Source organism: Ambystoma mexicanum, chromosome 5q, assembly GCF_040938575.1.
Source record: "Ambystoma mexicanum isolate Mex_15411 chromosome 5q, UKY_AmexF1_1, whole genome shotgun sequence".
NCBI classification, from domain to species: Eukaryota; Metazoa; Chordata; class Amphibia; order Caudata; family Ambystomatidae; genus Ambystoma; species Ambystoma mexicanum.
In genome coordinates, this window is record NC_090933.1 from 690,403,361 (window position 1) to 690,426,454 (window position 23,094).

General features: G+C 47.8%; 1 protein-coding gene across 5 annotated transcripts in view; it reads right to left on the reverse strand.

Annotated features, from left to right (window-relative positions):
* The window catches only part of CPA6 (carboxypeptidase A6), a 1,211,288-nt gene that overhangs the window by 795,968 nt on the left and 392,226 nt on the right, over positions 1-23,094 (reverse strand). For all 5 annotated transcript variants that reach the window (XM_069621150.1, XM_069621152.1, XM_069621153.1 and 2 more), the window contains exon 2: positions 3,357-3,432. In XM_069621150.1, the coding sequence (XP_069477251.1) occupies positions 3,357-3,432 (76 nt within the window). The remainder of the gene's footprint in view (positions 1-3,356; positions 3,433-23,094) is intronic.

A 23,094-nucleotide genomic window follows, 5' to 3' on the forward strand; every position in this document is an offset into this window, starting at 1 on the left:
TTAGCAGAGCAGAGCACTCAGGGCACAATGTCTTGTATGGGAGAGTTAAGGCAGAAAGTGACTTTATCGTGGGCCTGGAAGGCAGTTAACAAGCATGTTTAACTACAGTGCGCTAACGTATCACAGTGCAAGAGCCCACAGCACAGAGATTACCTTAATTATGTTTCCAGTCAGGGTATGCAGGTCCACGGTCTCCCGGTCGACACAAACAGGCGCAGACATGGGGGACTTGAGCTAGGGGCCTTATGCGTGGGGGCCGGCTTCCACCTTCGGGCGACCCTGATGGGATATATGGGCGTCATGTAATCTGGTTACTAGGAAACCTGGCAAAACAAAAATACACAGCTCTCCGCTCTCAGAGGCTCTTCTAATGTTGATATACAACAATTTAAGATCTCCAGTTAACTTACTGATATATCTTTGATTATTCTGTAATATGGAACTGAAGTAAATTTATTTTCGATATGACTGTACAAACATTGATACTGAATTGTATAAGACCAAGTACTTTTGTAATATCTGTTCTCCTCTCACATACTATTTCTGAGTATACTTGGGGTACTGTCCCTTTATTAACTAATACCTTTTCATCGTTGCCTCACATTTGTTTTTATTATTTTGCACTCATTGATTTGAGCACTCTCACTTTTGGACACAGCCAGTCTCGACTCTTGGTTCTTTCTTTATTTTTGCTGCTCTTTAAATCAATAGGTGGAACTCTATGGCTTCATCTGTGTAAACCTCAGTCCTTTCTCTATTTCCAGCAACTGAGAGCCGGTCTCTACTGCTCCCGAGCTTATTACTCTATCGCATTTGGATGCCGGCGATCCTTCGCGGCTTACTTTTCCTAAACTGTGGCCACTGACAGGTCATTCCTGGGTATATCGCAATAGCAAAGACTGATACAGTAAGTGCTCTAGGGGTTGGTAGCTCATTTATAGCTGCGGATATAGCATCTTGCTTTACTGCGAGTTTACATTCGTTTTTTTTTTTACAAAACAACCTTGTACGGTTACATGCCGACATTGGACATCGACTTGAGTGTTTATATTGCAACTATCTGAGGAGCCATCTCCGGATCACTATTCCGTGGCCTGATTATTTAGTTTTTGCTTGTGATGGAGGATGTTCACAATAGTGATATAACGATGAAAGGACTCATCGCAACCTAATCGATAACATATTTACACAACATATGGGCGGTGGTAGACATATGACGGCTTACCTTGGTATAGGCTTACACTGAGATTCTTTTTCATCAACACAAATTCGGTGGTATGATAACTAATGGGTAATAAATCTCTGTTCTGCATTGGTTGGTGGCATTTTTTCTATAACACATAGTATGGAGAGTTAAACCGTTAAGTCACTGCAACTTCCAATTATGTATGTTAAGTTAGAACATACGAGATGTTGTTAGATGATCTCAATTTATACTTCGCTACAATGGAATTTTGTTGATGTTTACAGTGACTATTCAGCTCCTGATGAAGGCGTAGTGACCCCAAAACGGGTTGAGCTTCACACTTTGATAAAGAATTCATTGATGAGCAACATTGAGTCTGAATCCTGATTGTCTGCTGTCTAGAATTACTGATCTCATAAACGGTCATTTACACTAAATTGTAAATGATTGGCTGTTGTTTCAGCATAATAGTGTGCAGGGGACGGGAGTCCTTATGTTTAGGACACCATTTATTTTTCTTATGGGGGTAGTCAAGACCCTGGAAAAAGTACAGGGAAGGGGTTATAACTTGCTTGAAGGAGTATGTCGGTAGAAGAATCTTTGCAGTGAGTGGTCTTTGGCAAAATGAAAATGCAGGTTTGTGATTGAATGTTGAATCGGATGTAATTGGTATATGTTTTCTTTTTATTTTGGTAGTTATTGAGCACAGACCTAGCTTCAAGAAGAAATGGAGCACTTTACAGATGTACACAACAGTACAGATGCATAACGAAGTGCTTTTCGGAGGTAACAACAGCACAGGTAGGATACAGAGGATTGCATGTGTAAGGGCTAATGCGTTAAAAGATGTGACAGATGTATAGTGATTTAAGCACTGTGCCCGGGGCATGTGTGTGATACCTCCCAGAGACAAGGGTTCATTGTTCAAATCCAAGGAGAATTTGTATTGGAGTTAAGCTGTTAGTCCCACCACTGTAGATGACAATGGGTCTACACATGCTTTTCCTACAGCCCCGGTTTCTCTTGAAGGGATCTAGATTACCTAGGACCTGGTTCTGTGCACTGTTCCCAATCCCAAAGGAAACCATCAGGAGTCTGGTCAAGATGATTATTATGTTCTTCAAGTAGCCCCTCCTCTCTTTCAAAGGTACACCCACGTTGCTAACTGGTATTTCTCTGCCAAGTTCCAGCTCTCCATGCATATCTACACATAGGGCCTCATTACAACTCAGGCGTTAAGGGTTAACGCCACCGTTAACCCTTAACGCCTGATTCCGATTTTAACGCCTGCTTTTAGCAGGCGTTAAAATCCATGGCGCTAACCCGTCATGGTGCTAATTACGCCGCCGTAATTTACGGCAGCGTAATTAGCGCCTTCCCCACTCCCATTATGCCCTATGGGGCAAAAATGGGAATGGGGAAGGGAAAATGGGAAATGGGGATTTACCGCCCCACTCACCTTGGAATGGGGCGGTAAATCCGCCATCCACCATGGTGTAAACGTAGTGGGGGAACATGGACAACAAGGCAACTAGAGAGGGGGAGGGTGGGAGGCACACGGACTACACAGGTAACGAGAGGGGAGTGGCACACGGACAACACAGCATCCGGGTTGGTGTACACAGACTAAACAGGCAACCAGAGGGCGGGGGGCACACAGACAACATATATATATATATTCTGTGGCCAGAATTACAGAACCAACACGACCAGGAGGATAGCTCAGGGGGACCAAGACGATTCAGTTCAAATGCAGTTCAAAATGGGTTTGATCCCCAGATTGGCACAAAACATACCAGTGGTAGTAACAATAATGAAGATTTAAGGTGTACTTCGTTTTTTGGGATCCTAATAAAGACATGGTTACACATTATTGTTTTCCAAGTGGGTGTTGCATCAACATGTCAATTTCATAGTTTTTTAAATTACAAATGTTACTGGTAGCATGAGCACAGATGCAGCAGAGATATTTTATAAATCCTTGCACACTTAATAATGCAATTCGCCGAAAACGTGTACTACTTTCCATGAAATCATAAGCCATCTTTAAAATTACTGTGTGTTGTAGATTTTATATTTGCCTGTTCCTAATATGTGTAGTGATGCTGTTTGTCAAGGAAATCCTAGTTTTTCAAAGCCCAACAGCAGGCATCCGAGGTTTCCACCTTACCTTAAGGCGCTGATACACATCCCTCAGACCGTGCACTTCTCCCTCGCTCCTTGGGACAAGCCGTATTACTTGATCCCTGTTAATGAGAAAACAGAAGGAAACAGTCACCAACTGCAGACATGAGAGATTGAAAGCCTGGCCATAGTGGACACCAGTAAAAATATAGAAGTTCGTGCATAAGCCCACCATGACACTGACACTGTATTCAGAGATGTGGGACATCCCATAACAAGCACTGACAAAGCCAACATTTCTGGCTACCCTAATGGTACTACCTGGCCATAAGATGGCAAATGGTGAGAGTACCTGGGCATATTATGGTAATAAAAAACATTAGTAATAATAATCACAGTACAATATACGAATGGGGCGTTCATCAAGGTGTTGTTGGAAGTACCAGGCCTTAAGTTCTTTTCTAAACCGAAAGAGTTTTGGAGCAGAACAGTTTGCCACTGGGATGAAGTTCCAGAAGACCTGAGCATAGCATGAGAAGTCCTAGTTTATTCCTTGCGGGCCAGTCTGGTTTCTATTCTGGTGATGGACGTGCTGCAAGATGACAGTGTGCAGCCCAATGTTTTTATTTTGGCCTTCAGGTTGGGCAGCTTACCGGGAGTGGTCGCCATGTTGGCGAGGCACACAGTTTGAACCAGATCTTAGGCAGGATGGGGAGCTAGTGTCATTGGTACAAGCTGGGGTTGATATGCTCAAATTTCCTAGAGCCCATGATGAGGTGAGACGTGGCATGCTGGGTCACTTTGAGGGGGGGGCAGGTAAACAGCCTGTAGTCCTGCGAGGAAGGCGTTACTCCTGTCTATGTGTGAGATCACTAGGGTCTGCACCAAAGTTTGGACGCTCTGTAGTGGGAGGGAGGGCTTGACCTTGTGGAGTAAAGAGATTTGATGCAAGATCAGGCAGTGCCTGGCAAATACCTATCTAATACCTATACACAGGACCATGACGAGGTGGGGGCAGGAGGGGCAAACTGCCCCGGGCTTGAGGCGGGCCTCGTGGCACTCTCTTTCGAGTAGAAAGAAGGCAGCACAGTCCATCCGTTTCCTTTATTCGGTGTCCAGTCAAATGGTCGAAAATAAAAGATCGAATGACCATTTGATCGACAGTCAAACGGTCGGAAAAAAAAGGTCAATTTTTTAATTTATTTATATATTTTTTTTTAGTTTTGGTTGGTTAAAAATATTTTTAATAAAGAAAACAAGGGGTTGGGGGGGACCCCCCCATAAAAAAAAAATCGACCATTTTTTTCGACCATTTGACTGTCGATCAAATGGCATTCGATCCTTTGGTTTTCGACCAAATGACTGGTAATCCTTTATTCACATGGTGGACTTTGCTGTCTGCCCTTTGCCACTGCAATAATTTTGCTGTTTATTACGAAGCCGTTTGGCTCCGCAACAAACAGCAAAATAATGGGAGACAGCAGAGCTCAGAAGTGTCAGTCAGCTTGTTTACATTGCTCAGTGTGAACACGCTGACTGATGGGAGAGGAGTTCTCTGCTGTCAGGCAGCATGTCTAAATGTCAGAGTGCCGTGGCTTCCCGGGTGCTTTTGAAGGGTGCACGGAGGTAAGTGTTTAAATTGAATGTGTATGCATGTATTTAAATTAAATGAGTATGTATATATATATATATGAATGCATGCGTGCATGTTGATGTTTATGTCAATGCTGTTTTTGGTTTTATGTATGCGTGCAAGTAAGATATGTGATTGGTGGATGAATGCATGGGTGTAACTGTTGAATGTAAGTGTGTGTGCCATCCCACCCCTAATACAGCTCATTTAATTAAGGGGTAGGGTCATGGCATCAGAGGTGTACCTAGGCTACAATTCTGGGGGGCAGAGAGGTTTGGTGGGGTGGGACTAACACTTCAAATGGTGGGAGAGGCGCTAACTTCAGAAGCTGTGGGGGAGGGGCAAACTTACTTGTGTGGGGGCATCTTACATCTTTCCACATTTGAATGAGACTATTCTGGTGAAGCTTCAATGTTAGAAGCAACTAGCTCCTTTATTTCTGAAACGTCACACTTAAGGACTGCTGTGAGAATGAGATTTCTCATGTCACTACTTCCCTTCTAATCGCTCCCCTAGCATGCAAGTGCTAACCCGACATCACAATTTCCATTACCTAAAAATGTATGCATATGAATGCAGGTGCTAAACGTGAAATGTTTTATGTTAGTAATTGCAGGGTCTTTGTTAACAGCGAATCCCAGGCACTGTTCAATGTCTGCGTCCTGTTCCATCTGCCTACAGCTCTGCAGGTCAGCCCAGCAGGGGATGGATGACTGTTTTGAAAGCGGATGGTGGAGCCAATGTGGGGCCAATTATCCAATTGCGCTGTCAGTCTCCCGACTGAGGGATGGAGTCTGGGTCTTTCACTGTTTGCAGTTGAAATGGGCCCCCCCAAGCAGCTGCCCCCATTTTGGCAGTCTTATGACACAGAAACCTACTGATAATCTGCAGCGATTCACCACCTTGCTGCGTTATTTTGACTTTATTGTTGATTTAAGCACTCCACAGGTGCCTTGGCCTATTTTTTCAATCTGTAAGGCCAGGGTTGCCCCTCCAAACATCAGAAAGAAATGCGCCCCCACCAGCCCTGACACATGTTCAATCAGCCTTGCTCCCACTTCCCTAAGCCCTCCTGGCAAGCTGATTAGCTATTTCACCTTCTCTTTGGCCAGTAGTCGTACCTTTCATCCTAATTCAGAGGCTGTTTACTTTCATAATGCTATGGAGAGGTGGGCCATCTAAATGCTGAGACCAGAAGTTAAGACTTTGGTTTATCAAAGTTAGTCTGTTGATAACACATGGATAGGCTTTTGTGCTATGCATGTTTGATGTTGCTGCCGCTCCTTAACAAGTGCTATGGGCTGGCGACACACTGAAACGGGCCTTCTGTCTCAAAGTGGGAGGGCTTCAACCCTCCCTAGTCAGGGGCTGCACCGCCCATGCAGAAAGGTCGAGTCAACAAAGCCCAGCATTTTGGGGGGGGGCTAGATCCTGATTTGCTCAATGGTGTTGCACCCTGAGTGTCTTTCACTGAAGTCCTGTTACTAACAAACATTAACAGAGTTTGGGCTCATGCATAAGTATCAGGCATTTTTCAGGCACTGCTATGAGATGCTCAGGTACTCAAACTAGTTTGCACCTCCTACCATCAACGACCAGTTAATACCAATACAGCAGTGCCTTTCTCATGCCTACATGAAAGCCCAAACTGTTAGCATTGCTGTTGCTTATTTTGCTTTACCCTTGATGCACAGGAGTATGCATCAAAGTTAAAGCAAACATACTATTTGGCTAAATTGGCCCACATTGAAATTGACCAATCTAGCCAGTAATAACACTTGTGGTGCACTGTCAGCCTGGACATACTTTCTGTGGCATGGCATTTTTACTGGCTGGTAGTCCGTACATGGTAATAATGGCATATATTAGTGCAGCCTGCATGGACAAACATGGGAACAACTAGCATGAATATATTTTTATACTAGCATATGTTGTGTGCAAAGGCGGCATGAAATGTATTGGAAAATGTTACTGTGCGCGGTTGGTGACTTGCAACTATTGGGGTTTTCCATGTGTTTCAATATAAAAACAATTGCAAACTATGGATTTCTACCCAATTTCACAAAGAAAGTGCTGTTAAATGCATAATTGTAACCCAATGTTTCAGAAATGTTCTTGGGGATGAGAAACCCCTTCAAGCAACCCTTGTTTGGTTTAGGCTCTGTCACTGTGCTCTGTCGATCCTGCATAATTGGCAAAAACATTTAAGCCTCTTCAGTTCAGAAATTCACCAGCCTCCACTCTACGTCATTTATCTGTCACTGTGTATGATGTGTTTTAATACGCGCACAGGGACAGGGTGCTCCTTAATGCTGCCATCCCACACCTCATGCCATCCTATATATATTAATGCATATGATACAAAAGTTAGTCTGGCATAAACCTTTCTTCAGTAGAGAGAACTAACTTTGCTGTAGTTGATTGGCAGTTGTAGTAATAAACCATATTTGGTTTCCTCCACACAAACTTAAGGGAAGATTTCTTGAGTCCTGTTTGCAGAGGTGCTGCCACTGGCCCAGTGCAGAAAATTGTAAGTGGGCCTCACCCAATGTTTTCCCCGGGCCTCACCACATCTTGTGACAGCTCTGCCTATACACAAGCCAATACTGTTTCTTTTGCCAATGCTTGTTTCAACAGAGAAATTCAATCCAAAGAACAGATGCAAGGGCACACATATTTCTCATAAATCAATTGTCTGAATGCACACTTCATTAGGACATTTTGATTGCACACAGATCTATTTTACAGCTAAAATGGCCCATTAACTGTAAGAAGACTGCTTAGAAATAACCATGGTAAAGGGGGCGGGGCATAATCAACAGCCCGACACAGTGGCGTGTCCAGACTCTTTTGACTGGTGTGGCCCAAGTGGACACTGACGTATGCAGGGGTGGCATAAGGATCATAGTTTAGGATAATGGGATGGCACCTGTGGTGGCCAATCAGATTCCAGGGGTAGCACATGCCACCCCAGGCCACTCCCTGTACACACCACTGGCCGGACAATATAGATGGAATTAGCTGTTTGCTCTGTGCCAGGACCCCTTAGATCTTGTAATTAAACTGTTCCAATACTGCTGGAGCTGAGAGGGGGGCAGGACTGCTTATGGTCCCTTGATGCCCCGATTTAAAAATTTGGAGCGCGAGGTGTGCTGAGTAGGAGATTGTTTAGGGGTGATGGGCTGAAAGTCCTGACTGACTCAAAATGGCGTGTGCAAGGAGGAGATCATGGAAGCACTTATAGCTCTAGGCATGGAGTGAGGGTCTCCAAAGGTCTGTGGATCCTCAGTGACTGCTGCTTCCCTCGGGATCCTGATAGGGGAGGCGTTGAGGATTGCGGCCATTGCTATGGGCGGAGCTGCTGTCAGGAGAGTGGCCCCTAGGTGAGCACAGTGTTCGGCACCTAGGACCTCCGGTTGCCTGCAGCTGTTCCCCCGTGAGGGGTGCCAGGACAGAGCCACATAAGGTGATGGAAGCAGCCGTGGCAGCTCTAACCTCCTGGCATCACCAGGTGAGAGTATGCACTGCCCCGAGACTTGTGTGGTCTCTGCAACAGGTCCCTGGAGGGAGAACAAAGTTGTGTGGGGAGGAGAAGGCAATCATTATTCGGGATAGAACCCTGTGCTCCTGTGTGTTCTCGTGGCGGGTTGGATAAACTTGGCAGAGGACAACTGGAGACTGCACGAGATCATTTAACCTGCTTCTGACAACGGTGAGCTGTGGATATAGTGCCCTAAAGAAACCTCTCTGTTGGACATGCGAGATGCAAGGTGAGAACTCTTGGCAGAAGAAGTTGCACAGCATTTGTGGGACGAAAGCATGAGAGGGGGAAAGACCTCAGGTGGGATTAAACAAGCGAGGATGAAGGCATTGACACACCCTAAAGAAACAGTGCACGGTAGCACACTGGCACCACAGTTGTAAGCAAGACCGCAGGAGGGGCTGGTGCATGAAAGGCCGTCTGCTGCCAGGGAATCACGGGAGGCATTGCAACAGAAGATTGGGGAGGAGTGGAGGAATCCTTGATACAATATAACAAGTGACAAGGCGGGTGTCAGGTACAGAAACACATATTTCAGGGGTGAAACCACGTAAAACAGCTGCAGGTACAGATGTCCGACTGCAAAAACGAAGCTCCTGGAAAGCAGGTGTTAGGGCCCACAAGCAATATCCAGGTGGTGGGCCTGCCTAGGGAGCGAAAGGAAGGGATGCCACAAGAGGTATTGCTGCAAGAAATTGGAGGAGATAAACTATCGCCTCTCTTCACATTTGAACAAGCACATAGAGTGATCGACCAGACGCCCCTAAGCACAGGAAAACCAAAAGGTTCCTGGGCCAGAGCCCTCCTTGCAACAGGGCCAGAAAGCCTAAGAGCCTAGGACACCTCGGATATAGAAATAACTACCCCTGATGCTGGGGGAGAAGCACTGGATGGCCTGGATCCTGGACTCCCAGTGGCTTTAGAGACTGCGTCATAGCTCAGGACAGACTATGTACACTCTCCACTCTGGAGTTTCAGGCGAGGGTTAGCAAAACCTCAAGTTCTTCCTTTAGTCTTCGGTGGTTATGTCTACTGTTTGGGCTTCTTACTGATCTTGGATAATGAGTAAAAGAAACACGAGAACCAATTGGTCCTTTAACACAGGGGTCACGGATGGACCTTATTTTGTTGTATTGTTGAACCTTTTAAAGCTTACTTTCTAATGGTGCACAGTTGGTTCCCCCATAAGTGAGGATGTGGAGATGGGGGTGACAAGGGTGCGAGGTGAAGGTAGGGTGATACATAGAACTTGGCCATCTGTTTCATGAGGGGAAGGTCTTGGTTCGCCTATTGATGGATTGAATATTCAGAGAAGAATAGCAGCGTGGCAGACAGTTGGGGCATCCTCGGGGTATATTGTAGCCAGTGGGCTCCAGTGAAGGAGGAGGGAAGTTACGGGAGAGGCATGATCAGCATGGGGGCTGTGGGGAAGGGGAGATGGGGCAACTACAGCTTGAACGGGCAGCTGAATGGGGCAGATCCAGAGGTGGGACTTTCAATTGAAGAAGGTTGGATCATGATGCGGGCACTTCATAAAGTAGTAGCAGGTCTTAAATGCCTCGATGGGAATGTGAGGGGAATGCATACAAGCTTGACACAATCTGCACTCTCTAGCAGCGTAAATGTATACAACTGGCTAGGTTACCAGAAACACACATGAATCCTGAAAGACAATCAAACACTAACAAAGTGGGAAGGTACGAGTGGCTGCCCCACATTTTTCTGGAAGACCCAGATGGGTGTTCATCTGGGTGGCAGCCAAGGCACCTTTAGAAATGGTAAACTCCTGCACGGTTAATGAGGGTCCACTGGTATGCATATATGGGAGATGACATGCTAAGGAGGTCTGGTCTGCCTGGTGAGGATCTAAGCACCCAATGGGCTGGATCTGTGATCTCTTGCTATGGTAGGCGGGAAACTCCGGGGTTATGTGGGATGCCCGATTGTGTGGGGAGGGGATTTTAGTAGCATATTGGATGCAGTGCTGGACCGCTACCCAGCCAAGATGGGACCCTCTTCTCAGGGGGAATGAGATTGATTAACTCCTTGATGGCTGATTATGCTCTTATTGGTGTGTGGCGAGCGCGACACCCATGACAAACTAAATATTCGTTTTTACTGTGTTTTTAGTGGTTTAGCAGCACAGAGGCGATGTGTAGTCGAGCCCACGTGAAGTGGACATCTTGGGTGGATCTGCACACCTCATGAAGACTGAATTTCTCTTGTAAAACAGAATAGATTATAGACACATGGCAGATGAACCGGCGGGGCTTAGAATGCTATTAATGCTCTCTGGCCCACACATAGTCAATGTACAAAGGCAATTATGTGCGCAGGAGCCACACCATGCCAAGGACAACTGGCTATGTTACAGGACAGTTGCTGAAATTCTATCTGTACGTTTACCCAATATAACGGCACGCCACGTGTCGACGGCGAAGGGGTTGAAGATTACGGTGAAGGAGGGGGGTTGCGATGAGTACTCAGGTCGGTGGAACTAGTGCGCAAGCACGCTGGCCTGTTTTTACGGGAGAAGCTTGTTTGCCACTTTAGACAATGAAAGGGTGGTAATGCAGCAGAAGGCAGAAGAGCGGAGCAGACAGGCCAGGTGGCCTGGGACTGGTGCTGTTCCCCGTGCCACGCGGCAGAGGATGGAGCAGCACTCAATGGAAGGAGCCCCGCACCTCGCTTTTGAACACGCCAGTCCAAGACACAGGGAGGAGGTGGGAGGCGGCCACTTGTGCAGGCCCACCAAACACCGACAACCTCTCAGCTGCTCTCTCCCATGAGATCCACAAAGATGTTATCAACCAGGCATTTAAAACAACGGAAAAACACACGTGACTGTTGAGGCGCCGCTTCTTTCTGAAGCGTCCCCTTGGAGAAGGCCCTTCTTGCGCAGGAATAATACGCGGGAGCCGGGGTGTGATGCAACCTCTATTATTAAACGCATCGGTGGAACTGCCGAACCTGCCCTCTTCCCTCCCCTTCCCCTGATGTCACGTCCGATCGGGGTCGGTCCGCCCCTGGCGAGTGTGGGGAGGGGCGCCTCGCCTTCTGACTCTTCCCCGTCTCCTTGGTAGGCTTCTTCGCGTGGTCTGTCCTCATCGCTATCTCTGTCCCAGGTCCACTGGCCTGCTGGAGTCAGTCTGACTCGTTTGAAGTGCGAGCTGTTCCTGGTTACCTTTGAGCGGTCGTCCCTTTGTGCTGTGACCATAGAGCCCTTCTTGTGTGTCATGACCAGAGGCGTGGGTGCAGAGGTGGCTTCTTCTTTCTGGTTCTTGGGTTGCCTGAGCCATACTTCGTCTCCTGGTTGCATTATGTTCTCCCGAGCTCTTCTTTTCCTGTCTGTGATCTCTTTTGTCTTTGCTTTCCTCGCGGTGTCATTTGCTTGCGCTTCTTGTTCTAGCGGTGTCAGATCTTGTGGTCTCGGGTCTTCAGGTAGTCGCGTGGTGATCGGTATTCGGAACATCAGGTCTGCGGGGCACACTCCCGTCGTGCTGTGGGGCGTGTGCCTGTATTCTCGTAGTAATTGATTGAGGGCCTGTTCGAATGGCTTGTTTTGCACGTGGGCTATTTGGAGGGTCCTCTTTATGTTGGCCGTGAACCTCTCGACCATACCGTTGGCCTGTGGCCATCGGGGGGCTATACGTCGAAGTTGAAACCCTGTGTACTTTACGAATTGCTGAAAGTCTTGACTTATGAATGTGGGACCGTTGTCGGACTTTATGATCTTGGGGATGCCATAGGCAGAGAGAATCCTGTCAAGCGCTGGAATGACACATGCTGTGGCACTGCTCTCTACTATTTGGGCGTCCCGGTATCTTGAATGTTCGTCCATGAGTACGACCACGTGTGTCCCGTTGTTCAGTGGTCCGAATAGGTCTACTGCTAGCTCCTCCCACACTTTGTTTGGCAATGGTGAAGATTGTAATGGGTTTGGGTGCGGCGGGGGCGCCACTTGCGCACATACGTGGCAATTTCCCACGATGGTTTCTACCAAGCGATCGAGTTGAGGGAACCAGACTTTCTGGCAAAGGAGGCGCTTTGTGGCGACTACGCCTCTGTGTCCTTCATGCGCTAGGTGTACTATCCTCTCCCGGAGCGTTCTCGGGATGATGACCTTGCAACCCTTTAGTATGATGTTGTCCTCTACCACGGTCAGCTCTTCCCGGACTTGGTCCAGCCACTTGATGTCTTCCCTCGTAGTGCCCGATTCACCTCTGGCTTGATGTTTCATGAGGGTCGTCTTGTCCATCTGTAGGCAGTGTCGGGCGATTTGCAGCGCTGGGTCTGCCTCTGATTGTATCGATAGCTCCAGCCACCCTACTGGGAGTGGTTGCAGGTGATGTATGATGTAATTTATGTATGCGTCTGCTATGGACGGTTGAGACGCCGTCGTGGACATGGGATGCCGGGAGAGGTAATCCGCTGGGTTTTCTTCCATTCCTGGCCGGTGCTGTATTTGGAACCTGTAGTCCTGTAAGCGTAGGCCCCATCTGGCAATTCTCGGTGGCATCCTGGCCTTCGGGCTGCCGTATATGGTAAGTAGTGCCTGGTGGTCCGTGATGATGGTGAACTCCTTGCCAAACAGGAAGAGATGAAAATATTCACAAGCCCAGACGACCGCAAGGCTCTCTTTTTCGGCCTGTGAGTATGCCTGTTCCGTGGTCGTCAGGCTCCGGCTGGCGTATGCTACCACGTGCGTGATGTGTGGCTTCCTGGGATCTTTCTGGGTCAATATGGCGCCGAGTCCCACCGGGCTGGCATCCACTATTAGTTCGGTGTCGCGGCTGGCGTCAAAGTATGCCATGTCTTCTGCCTGTGCGATGGCCTTCCTTATCGCTTCGAACGCTGCTTGACACTCCTTCGACCATGTGAATGGCGTGTCCTTCCGGGTGAGTAGGCGCAGGGGATTACTGACTGTGGCGTAGTCTTTCAGGTATCTGGAGCAATAGCTGGCCAGTCCTAGAAACGACCTGAGGTCGGTGGTGTTCACGGGGGGCGTGGCTGAGTTGAGGGCGTCTACTTTTTCCGGGTCGGGTCTCATGCCTTTATCCGAGAAGATGTGCCCGAAAAACCTCAGAGATCCTTTCGAGAACTCGCACTTGGATTTGTTCAAGGTTAGCCCTGCGTCGTCCAGTGCTTGGCATACCCTGTGTAGTGCTAGGTCATGTTCTTCCTGTGATTTGCCGAAGACTAGGACGTCGTCCGAATAGTTCAGACAGTTGGGGACGTGTCTGATGACCTTGTGAATCTCCTCCTGAAAGATCTCAGCGGCCGAGGATATGCCGAAACTGAGCCTTTTGTATTGAAACAGGCCCAGATGAGTGACGAATGTGGTGATGTAACGGGATTCCGGTGCGATTTCAATTTGGTGGTATCCTTTTGTGAGGTCTAACTTGGAGAAGACTCTCGCCCCATGAAGAAGGTGAATCATGTCCGTGATCCTGGGCGCTTGATGCCTTTCCCTTTCGATGGCTGTGTTGGCTCTGCGCATATCTACGCATAAACGTATGGATCCTTCTGGTGACTTCTTGGGGACGGGGACGATGGGCGATACCCAGGACGTCGGGCCCGATACAGGTTCTATGACATTCATTTGGATGAGTTTGTCCAACTCCTCTTCCACCTGTCTCTGGATGTTAAACGGAATGCCTCGATAGTGTTGGGCCACTGGTTTGACCTGAGGGTTAATGTGGAGGTGTACTTTCCGGTTTCGCAGCTTGCCTAGGCCGGTGAAGAGTTTTGGGAATGATTGTTCGATTGAGTCCGGTTTTGTAAAGTACTTGTGGGCCATCAGCTGGTATAAGATGTGTACTAGACCCATGTCTACTGCTGTCCGGAAGCTCAGTATACATCCGCTGTTAGCTTCTGTGTCTAGAATGTACAGCGGGATCTTTGCGGAGTGCCCTTTATGTGTGCATCTGGCTGTGATCATGCCTTTGCTTGGCAGGGCTGTCGTGGAGCCATAGGGGTATATGTCTACAGTCGCCTTTCTGATCTTTGGCTGTGTGGTCAAGGACTGATATGCGTTTTCACTAATAATGTTGACCGTTGCTCCGGTATCCACGAGAAACTTCAGTGGGGTGTCATTCACTTGATGTGTCAAAATGGGGCTGTGTTGGGTGGCCGCCGTGTTGTCCTGTAGGGCCCACACGTAACCTTTCCTCCTCTGATCCTCTTCTGACGAAGGGGTGTCATTACTGGTGGGAGATCTGGTCTCAACGTATCTTACAAAACGCCCCCTGTGTGATCGTCTCGTGTCCTCTGACGAGCGTTTATCTTCGCGTGTGTATCGGCTTCTGCGGTCGCTGTCTTCTTTCCTGGCGCGCCGTCTTTCGCTGTCCACTGCAGGTCTGGGCGGGCTCTGGTGGGTGGGCCGGCGCCTTTCTTGGTAGCGATGTTTGGGAGTTGTGTGGGTTGGGGCGTTCTTACACATGGCCCTGTAATGGTCCATTCCCCCACATGCGGCTCACTTTTGCCCTACAGCTGGGCATGTCCCTGTGTGTGGGTATTCATAACCACATTTAAAACATGTGGCATCGGGTTGTTTGTTGGCTTGATTTGGGTGGGTATACAGTTTATTGATCGACTCGGTGTTGTCACTGTGTTGGTGTATGGACACTTTTCCTAGGCTGTCCAATTGCGAGTCGACCGCTGCTTCCATGCGGGCCAGCGCCAGGATTTCTTCTAGCGATCGTTGTTTCTGTAGGAGCTGCTTACGAAAAGGCTGTGAGAGGCATCCGGCTATTACTTGGGACCTGAGCGCCTCTTTATTGGAGTACCTATGGAATTCGCAATGTTTCAGTTTGATGCGGAGGCGCATCACAAAATTGTCTATTGATTCCCCTTTTTCCTGTCTTGTTGTGTGGAACATGTGGCGCTCATAATCCATGTTTGTATGTGGTGCAAAGTATTCGGACAGCTTGGCGTGTAGCTCCCCGTATGTGACTGTTTCTACATTCAGCAGCTCCCCCGCAATGTCTCTTACCGCTGGTCCCACTGTCATGAACAGTGTATTTTTCAGCCTCGTGTCGTCCGTCAATCCTATGGCACCTGTGTAGAACTTGAAGTCCCGTAGCCATATGTTCCATCTGGGCCCCAGATTGGAGGTATCTCTGATTTCGAATGGGTTGGGCATGTGCATGACTTGGGCTGCTCCCTCCTGGTGTGCATGCTGGCTGTCGTCCAGTGCTGTGTCAGCATTTCCAGGCGCCGATCCTACCCCTCCCGAGGAGGATGCTGGCGTGGTCACTGTGTCCGACATGACTGCATTGCAGTGAAGAGTTCGTGTGTCGATATGCTGTGGCACCTGGGACTGTGCTTGGGCAGCTGCAGCAGCCCTTCTGCTGTGTGTGGTGAATTACCTTCCCCACCTCACCGCTTCCTTGCGGTGTGGCCTTATTTCTTGGCCTGCGCAGCCTCACGCCGCATGTGGGAGGGAGGTCGTTTCCTCTGGCGCCACTCTCCCTTTCCTTGCTGCCACTGGGCGCGCCTGCACGCCTTTGCGTGGGCGCCCGTGTGAAGAATTTGGGCCTTTGTCACGCGGGAGGTGGGGCCGCACGTAGTCAGTGCTCCCGTGATTCTGGGGCGCCCGTGTGCCGGATCCAGGCCTTTGTCATGCGGGAGGCGGGGCCGTGTAGTGTCGGCCGTCGTGCCCGAGGCGCACCGACGCGCTGAACTGCTCGACCGCAGACCTCGGCGCGGTGCCAGCGGGAGTCCGTGCCCGCTCGTCGCCAGTGTTGAGGCGCCGCTTCTTCCTGAAGCGTCCCCTTGGAGAAGGCCCTGCTTGCGCAGGAATAATACGCGGGAGCCGGGGTGTGATGCAACCTTTTTTATTAAACGCATCGGCGGAACTGCCGAACCTGCCCTCTTCCCTCCCCTTCCCCTGACGTCACGTCCGGGACGTCATGTCCTGTGGGACCCAACGGGGGTCCGCCCACACAACGATGTGGGCAACCTGACAGTGACCATTGAAAAATGGAGCTCTGCCGAGTTTTCCATCAGAATGAGAAGTATTCCCTTCTGCAATTCAATACCGTTGTCAATGTCAAGGGGGTCTTGTCTAGTGCCCGGCTGTCATTGGTCTGTCTTTGTAGCATAGTATCCTTGCCAGATTGCAGAACTAGAATAATAATATAGATATGCAATTTCATATATCAGTTTTCATTTTAACACCCCTCATAGTTTGCTATCCTCATTTTGACTTTTAAGAGGAATGCAGTTATGCACTTTTCTGTTTTCAAATACCTCTCTTCTTCAGGTGTGACATTATAGTAACACAATTTCCCAAACACAGCAGACAGAAGGCTGCAGAGGAAAAAGTGTGTGTGGGTTTGCTTATCTGCCACAGAAATGGATTTAATGAGGATTATTGGAGTAAGATTGTTTCTGGAAACCTTCCCCATTCTTGCACTCCTTACTTTCCCTGCTTCCTCCAAATCTCAGACCCTCATCCCCCCTTCACTTTCTCCCTCTCAGCTACAGCGCGCTTCCTTCTTGTCCTCCCAGGCCATTCTTGCACAACCATCTTCCTCTCAGTTTCCGACCTTCACCCCCCCTTCTATTCCCCGTTCAGGTCTCTAGCACTTCCTTCTCGTCCTCCCAGGCCATTTTTGCACCACCTCCTTCCTCTCAGTTTCTGACCTTCACCCCTCTTCTCTTCCCCGTTCAGGTCCAGAGCGCTTCCTTCTTTACTGGGATTGTGAATGAGTTAAAGATCTGTCAGAGAATATGTTCAGCACCATGGAGAGTGCACTGCACATGCTGTTAAACTCAGCTGCTGCTGGCTGGTAACAGACTGCGGGTCTCATTGGGAGTTCTGTGTTAAAAATGGCAGTCATACAGTGAGATGGAATTACTGTTAACACCACTGATGCCATCAGAACTACAGCGACATTATGAGGCCAAGACCATGCACCTTACCATAGTGGTGCAACACAAAACGTGGGACTTCCCCACCTGCCACGCCACCAACAAAACATGGGCCGCGCCAAAGTCAGTGCAGGCCTGGACCACCCAGCATTTGCAATGTACATGATGATCATGCTGCTGTAGGGACAGGCTGCACACTGCACGAAGTGAAAGATGGAAGCCTGTGTTTTAATCAAAACCTAAATCTTCACCTTGCATAGAAATAAGTGGGCTGTGCATGGCTCCTGAGTCCTGACACCCAAATGTACCAGCCAACTATGTGGCCAGTGATATTATGCACAGTTATGATACCATAAGAAAGCCGATTCATGCTGGATCTACCAGTACATGCCGGTATCCCCATGTACAAACTTTATCTTGTTGGCTTTGCCTTTAATGCCAGTATAACTCTCCTGCCACAAGAAGAAAACATATTAACGCTGTTGCACAAATGCCTGGCCAGCCCCGCACCACCATGTAAGAATAATCATTTTGACTTTGCCCTCAATGCCAGTAAAACATGCAATGCTACAGTAAGGAAGCATTTCTTTGTTTGGCTGCACCTATACCTCCACCCAAAGAACACTGCATCATTTTGACTTTGCCTTTAACATCAGTAAAACATGCAATGCCACCGTAAGAACACATTTACTTGCTGACTGCACAAGTGCCAGCGCCCTCCCCATTTAAGAACACACATCATATTAGCCTTGCCCCGTATGCAAGTAAAAAATTCCATGCAAAAGAAAGAAAATAGCACTGATTTTGCGTTCCTTTTAATTTGGCGGTGAGGCAAAAGTGATGGTAATTCCATTCCGCCACTTATTACTATTACAGCCAAACTTGGAACCAGGTCCTATGCATCTTTCCCTGTATATAGCGGAAGCAAGCGATGTGCATGACCTTGAAATATGGAAACTGGTCTTTCTGTTCCTGGTGGACTCAGTGTTGTTTCTAGAACAGTAAGGTCTGTTGGACATTGTTTCATTATTGAGGTGATTTTAAAGATGTCTTTTACTCGGCTTAGAGATGCATGGTTCATGGATGTGCTACTGATAAATGGCGTCTTCCTAACCGCAGTACATGTAATCCACGTGATCATTCTGCATGATTTGTGTGTTGTTGCAGATACAGCTGGACCTAATGGCCGGTGCTGTCTTGGCTTTGCAGGAACTGTTCTGGGGGATCTGAGCCTCAATACTCCTGAGCAGTGTGTGTGGAGAGCCGGCACGGCCCCTTAAAGCCCTCTGCGTCATGTCAGCAATGATATTGAGGATTGGGGCGGATTTGTCAGCATTCTCACCTGAAAAAGGGCGCAGGCACGCATAGCCACAGACTGAGGGCACTATTTCTAACTTTGTGCAGGGAACATGCTAAAGAGCACGATTCACTGTGCCAAATCAGGACACCCAGGTTCCCCCACTATTCTCAGGTGGGCCTGGGCATCCTCGTATTGCATGACAGTGCACCGTAAGGATTGCGCCTGTTTTTTGCATAACAGGTGCAATCCTGAAACGACATATTCGTTATTTTACAAAAATGCTGCAGAGAACACGGGTGTATATTAGCACTTTCCTACACACCAAAGTGAGCAACTTCAACGTTGCAGGATACAACGTTGAAGCTGCTTACTTTGGTGTAATGGAAAGTGTTCAGTAAGCAGCTTCAACATTGTCGACGGCGAAGGGGTTGAAGATTATGTTGAAGGAGGGGGGTTGCGATGAGTACTCAGGTCGGTGGAACTAGTGCGCAAGCACGCTGGCCTGTTTTTACGGGAGAAGCCTGTTTGCCACTTTAGACTATGAAAGGGTGGTAATGCAGCAGAAGGCAGAAGAGCTGAGCAAACGATGAAGCTGCTTACTTTGTTGTATAGGAAAGTGTTATATGCACCTGTGCGGTGTATATGAACACTTTCCTATACACCAAAGTAAGCAGCTTCAACGTTGTATCTTGCAACGTTGAAGCTGCTTGCTTTGGTGTATATGAAAGTGTTCAGATACACCCTGCACTGCAGCTTCTTGTGGCACTCCTCCACAATACTGGCACCAAAATGGTACCATAAATGTGCGCCACTTTAGCACACATTTAAAAGTGGAGGAGTGCCACATGAATACCTGTCTAAAGTGGCAGGCAACGAATGTGGCAGTTGCTAGGTTGGCTTCCAACCCATCCTAGCAACCACCACACGTATCCCAAATGTGGCACATTCCTACCAACTTCAGAAGAATGCGCCACCTTCAGAATAGGTCTTAAGTACCGAAAAGGTTGTTAACGTTTTTAACGACCTTTTCGATACTTAACACCAGTTAAGAATCTGGCCCTGTATGTGAAGCATAGAGTGCGAAGACTTCTCCACAGCCGCACCGCTCTCCAGCTATGGTTTATTGGTGTATTGCCGAAGCCATATTCATGTTACTGTGTCTGTGTGCATAAACGACGATCTTCAGTAAGAGAACTATGCAGGGCCTTATTTGCCCATTGACTCCTGGTTCAGACATCAGTTCCAGGGCCCAATGAGGGCCTACTACACATTGACATCTCTCTGGTGAGGCTCCTGGCTGGTCTGCAGTGTGATGGCAAACATGTGGGCACTGCACCTCTCTGTCTGAGTGGCATAGTTCTGTTCATTGCACACCTTTTTAGGGGATTTAGGCTCTGTTACTGTCCCGTTACCCTTCACATACCACTAGGCTGTTTACAATTTTTTATAGAAGAGAATGTTCAAATCATCGGAAATATTCCAAAATGTATACATTTCATCTCACGCATTGCCTGCCCTCGCTGTGACTTCCCATGTTGCTTTTAGGGTGCTGTTCTCCTGTTCATTTTGCCAAAAGTAGAGGAAATCAGTATCATTCCCTTTGGGGCCATGCTATGTTCTTCCCATTTGTTCTTTTTTATCAGTGGCATTGCCGCAATTAAGGCTGGTATGGTTTTTCTGAAACAAGCTCGCTATTAAGTAGGTGTTGATGTACTTGAACGCACATTCTTTCTCCTTTCGCTTTGTGGTGAGTCTCAGCTATGGAATTGCATGCATTCAGGTATAGAGTTGCATGCCTTCAGTTATGGCGTTGCATTCATTCAGTTATGGAGTGGCATGCATTCAGGTATGGAGTTGCATGCATTCAGGTATGGAGTTGCATGCATTCAGGTATGGCGTTGCATGCGTCAGTTATGGCGTTGCACGCATTCAGGTATGGAGTTGCACGCATTCAGGTATGGAGTTGCATGCATTCAGTTATGGCGTTGCATGCATTCAGGTATGGAGTTGCATGTATTCATGTATGGAGTTGCATGTATTCATGTATTGGAGTTGCATGCATTCATGTATGGAGTTGCATGCATTCAGGTATGGAGTTGCATGCCTTCAGTTATGACGTTGCATGCATTCAAGAATGGAGTTGCATGTATTCAGGTATGGAGTTGCATGCATTCTGGAATGGAGTTGTATTGAGTTGCATGCATTCAGGTAATGAATTGCATGCATTTAGGTATGGAGTTGCATGTATTCATGTATGGAGTTGCATGCATTCAGGTATGGAGTGGCATGCATTCAGGTATGGAGTTGCATGCATTCAGGTATGGAGTTGCATGCATTCAGGTATGGAGTTGCATGCCTTCAGTTATGACGTTGCATGCATTCAAGAATGGAGTTGCATGTATTCAGGTATGGAGTTGCATGCATTCTGGAATGGAGTTGTATGGAGTTGCATGCATTCAGGTAATGAATTGCATGCATTTAGGTATGGAGTTGCATGTATTCATGTATGGAGTTGCATGCATTCAGGTATGGAGTTGCAGGTATCCCTTTATTTTTGAACTTTAGAGACAACACAGGGGTTTCTCTCTAGGGTTATTTTCCATCGATTAGGGTTTTCCATAATCTTTGGGCTACCGGGGAAAATGATATTCCTTATGTACTCAATATTAAATCTCTCAAGTCAGCGGTAACTCTCCCCTCCTCAGATTGGATTTCCCATTGCGGCCTGCATAAGAATGGCACTGGACGCGTCCATGACCTCCTCAGCAGGGCCACAGTGCCTTGGTAAGAAGGCTCATCACATGTTTGCCATTTCATGCAGGTCCCAGAATGCGTATCTGCATCTATTGACTCCTCTCAATTCATTCAGTCACTGTCTCTCATTTATTGGCCTAGGGCTCCCATTGTTCATCTCTCCTTCTAATTGGCTATCCTGACTCTTTCGGCCCTGGTGTGGACCCGTTCTTAGTATTATTCCTTTTAAGATTATCCGTTGTGGCATTTGGGAATCATCTTTTTTCTTTGACATATTTTTCATTGCTCTCTAGGGCTTTTGAAAAGTCATCTCAGTTGGATCCCCTGATCATTCTGCACTGTCTTTACAGAGATCTTCTTTCTTCCTATTGACCCTCATCTTTGAGGGTTCAGAGAAAGGTGGGATGTAACTCTAGGACAAGGATTGAAAGAAAGACACCATGTTAAATATTTCTCGGGATGGCCATTATGGGTACGTCATGTGAATGGCAGCACCATTCTCACCTGCCACCCCATGTTTGACAGACTCATGACCAACAGTACACGAATGGCAGTAATCTGCTGAGTCCCATTGTCCTGTGGCTAATGTGGGTGGTTGCCTCTGCAAGGGGCATTAACATACCAGTGACGTTGCTAATCCATCATGCTAATGTACTGATGTGAAAATCGCCTCTGCAGTCCTCTTCTTTGCTTTTTGATTTATTTGCCTATAGCAATGAATTGCTCACATATGAGATCCTGCCTATGTAGTGTGGAATTCTGGTAGGCGGGCACAGATAATTTAATGGGCGAGATGCCCTTTCACTGATTAGTAAGTGGAGCTTAAGTCGGGTCTTGAAACATTCCACAGATGGGCTTTGGGCAGGTTTTGATATCTGTTGAGAGGGTATTCCAGTGAAAAGGGCCCAATTAGAGAAATGGATCGGAAGCCAGCAAAGGTGCAGGGTTAAGGTGGACAGAAAGGCTGAAGGTAGAGCAGGGTTGCAGAGGTTGAGAGTGCAGATGGGTGCAGCCAGCAAGGTAGATGGGGGCAAGAAATTGGATAGATTTGTAGATCAGAAATAGGAATTTAAAGCCATTTTGCATTGAGAGCCATCCACCATGGCTACAGAGTATAAAGATGAGGCATTACCGTGGTAGGTTGTAGAGGGGACATATATCAAAGTTGGGAACTTTCTTAAGGGGAGGGAAAGAGTAGAGGGTGTGATACGGAGTAGGCTCGACTATTATTCAGTTGGCTGTGCACAACAGTAGAGATTAGAGTTTGGGCTGACTAGTGAGTGAGGAGGTGGCAGTGTTTCCTAATGTTCCTTAGGTTAGTTCTGGCAGCTGTGGCAATTGAACTGCTGGAGTCAAAGTTTGCTGTCAAAGTGGTCCTCAAGATTGGCATCCTGTGCGATGGTGTTAAAATCCAGAAAGTGGGGTCAGCATTGGAGGCAGGAAAAAAGGCATAAACGGCTCGTCCATAATGTCCAACGGGGCATCGACCAACCCACTTTGGACAAGCCACCAGCAAGCCAGCCCAGTAAAAACATTGAGCGTTCCCTCAGCTGCAAGAAGCAGGAGATGTAGCAGTCCTGGGCTAGCTTCTTGTTCGTACCCCTGTGTGCATGTCCAATTCCCTAGCCTTGCATGGCCCACTGGAAATGCAGTCTGGGGTACTGCAGCTCTAAAAAGTG